This window comes from Glycine max, chromosome 4 (assembly GCF_000004515.6).
Source record: "Glycine max cultivar Williams 82 chromosome 4, Glycine_max_v4.0, whole genome shotgun sequence".
Lineage (NCBI taxonomy): Eukaryota > Viridiplantae > Streptophyta > Magnoliopsida > Fabales > Fabaceae > Glycine > Glycine max.
Window position 1 is genome coordinate 7,131,383 of NC_016091.4, and position 2,427 is coordinate 7,133,809.

General features: G+C 43.6%; 1 protein-coding gene across 1 annotated transcript in view; it reads left to right on the forward strand.

Moving 5' to 3' along the window:
* Positions 1–422: 422 nt before the first annotated feature.
* LOC100814675 (protein unc-13 homolog) overlaps positions 423–2,427 on the forward strand; it is a 5,283-nt gene continuing 3,278 nt past the window's right edge. Inside the window, exons 1-2 of the mRNA XM_003522666.5 lie at positions 423–1,026; positions 1,437–2,306. Of these exons, the coding sequence (XP_003522714.1) occupies positions 514–1,026; positions 1,437–2,306 (1,383 nt within the window). The 5' untranslated portion in view covers positions 423–513. The remainder of the gene's footprint in view (positions 1,027–1,436; positions 2,307–2,427) is intronic.

Below are 2,427 nucleotides of genomic sequence, written 5' to 3' on the forward strand. Positions count from 1 at the left end.
CCGAAATTTTGTAAAAAGTCAGAGATAAAAAGATATCTAAAATAAAAAATATATAAACCCAATAATTGACTATTAGTAAAGTTTTACAATGAGAAAGAAGAGTAATTGAAAATTTAATTTATGGTTAATTAAGTTTTTATTACTTAAATTTATGGGATTTTGAATATTTGGTTTCTAAATTATATTTTTAAAAAAATTTGATTTCTAAATTATTTTTTAAAGAAAAATGACCACTAAAAAATTTATCATTATTAAGAATAATCTCTCTCATTAATAATGTTTATTAAATATTGAGTTGTTTAATTTATACAACTTAAAACTTAATTAATCCTCAAATTTATGGTAATATTTGGAAGTAATAAAAAAGAAAGAATGCAAGAAAAGTAAAAAGAGAAAGAAAGAAGAGGCAGTGTCCCTATCTGATCTCAACATCAGTTTTAGCCTGTATGTATGTAGTCCATCCTCTTGACTCTCTCTTCTTCTCTTTGCTTCTCTTCTTTCTCTCTCTCAACAATGGCTCATCTCTTCAGAGACCTCTCATTGGGCCACTCCAAGAGAGACTCCACGCCGCCGCTGCCGCCACCGCCGATAATGCCTCCCAAGCCCGCCGCCGTCACCGCCGCCGACGACCTTCCCTCTCCGCTCGGCCAACTCTCCGCCAGTCTCTCCGATTCCGACCTCGCGCTAACGGCGTACGAGATCTTCGTCGCCGCGTGCCGCACCTCCTCCGGCAAGCCTCTCAGTTCCGCTGCCAACCACTCCTCCACCAATTCGCCGAGTCAGAACTCTCCGAACTCGCCCGCGCTCCAGCGATCCATAACCTCCACAGCCGCCAGCAAGGTCAAGAAGGCCTTCGGTCTGAAATCTCCCGGTTCGGCCTCCAGAAAGAGCCCTGGCTCCGGTTCGGGCCAGGGAAAGCCCAAGCGCCCTCTCACCGTCGGCGAACTCATGCGCAACCAGATGAGGGTTTCCGAAGCCATGGATTCGCGCGTTCGACGCGCGCTGCTCAGGATTTCCGCTGGCCAGGTCGTTACACTCTTCGCTTAAACCACTCCTCACGTTTTTCGCACGTGCTGCAATGCATGTTGCGAGTGACGCTTGATCTCGCCCTGCCAGCTTTTTTCTTTGAGTTTTACTTGCTTATCGCTTTTCGCTGAGGTTTTAAATTCGAGGTTTTGTCAGAATCCTTGATATTGCAAGAAATTGCGGATAAACGCGGCCGCAATGGATGCGGTCGCTGAGAGTTCAAAATCCTTTGATCTGCTATTGGATTATCTCAATTTCTCACGTGATTGTTACTTTGATCTAAATATAACTAACAACTTGTTTAAATAACAACCTCCACGAAGTGCTCGTTAACTTGTTAATTATTGCGTGTGTGAATTGCTCAATTGTGTGCGTGTCATTGAAGTTTAATTGAGTGTTTATTATTGCAGGTTGGAAGAAGGATTGAGTCTGTGGTGGTTCCGCTTGAGTTGTTGCAGCAGCTCAAGGCTTCGGATTTTACTGATCAGCAAGAGTACGATGACTGGCAGAAGAGGACCTTGAAGGTTCTGGAAGCTGGTTTGATTTTGCATCCTCACATGCCGTTGGATAAGTCCAATTCCGCTGTGCAGCGTCTGCGGCAGATTGTTCATGCTGCATTGGATAAGCCTATAGAAACCGGGAAGAATACTGAGTCTATGCAGGTTCTTCGTAGTGCTGTTATGTCTCTTGCGAATAGGTCATATGACGGGTCTTATGTTGATTCGTGCCACTGGGCGGATGGGATTCCTCTGAATCTGCGGCTTTATGAAATGCTTCTGCAATCCTGCTTTGATGCTAATGATGAATCATCGATTATTGAGGAATTTGATGAGCTAATGGAACAAATCAAGAAGACCTGGGGAATCCTTGGATTGAATCAGACGCTGCATAATCTCTGTTTCACTTGGGTTTTGTTTCACCGGTTTGTCGTGACTGGCCAGCTGGACTTGGACTTGCTGTCTGCTGCTGACGGCCAGCTGGCGGAAGTTGCGAAAGATGCAAAGACAACAAAAGATGCAGAATATTCCAAAGTTTTGAGTTCTACATTGACTTCAATTATGGGGTGGGCTGAGAAAAGGCTCCTTGCTTATCACGAAACTTTTGACCGGGGAAATGTTGAAACCATGCAGGGCATTGTCTCTTTAGGGGTAGCAGCAGCTAAGATTTTGGTTGAAGATATATCCAATGAGTATCGCCGGAGGAGAAAAAATGAAGTCAATGTGGCACGTGAAAGAATTGAAACTTACATCAGGTCATCACTGCGTACTGCTTTTGCCCAGGCAAGTTCTTTCTGTTTTCCATTGGCTTTTCCATTTAGTAAAAGGTGATATAGACTTGAGGTTTATCATCTACTGGGGTTGCAATAGTGCTTGAAGAGGGAGATTTGGATTCCATTTGGGG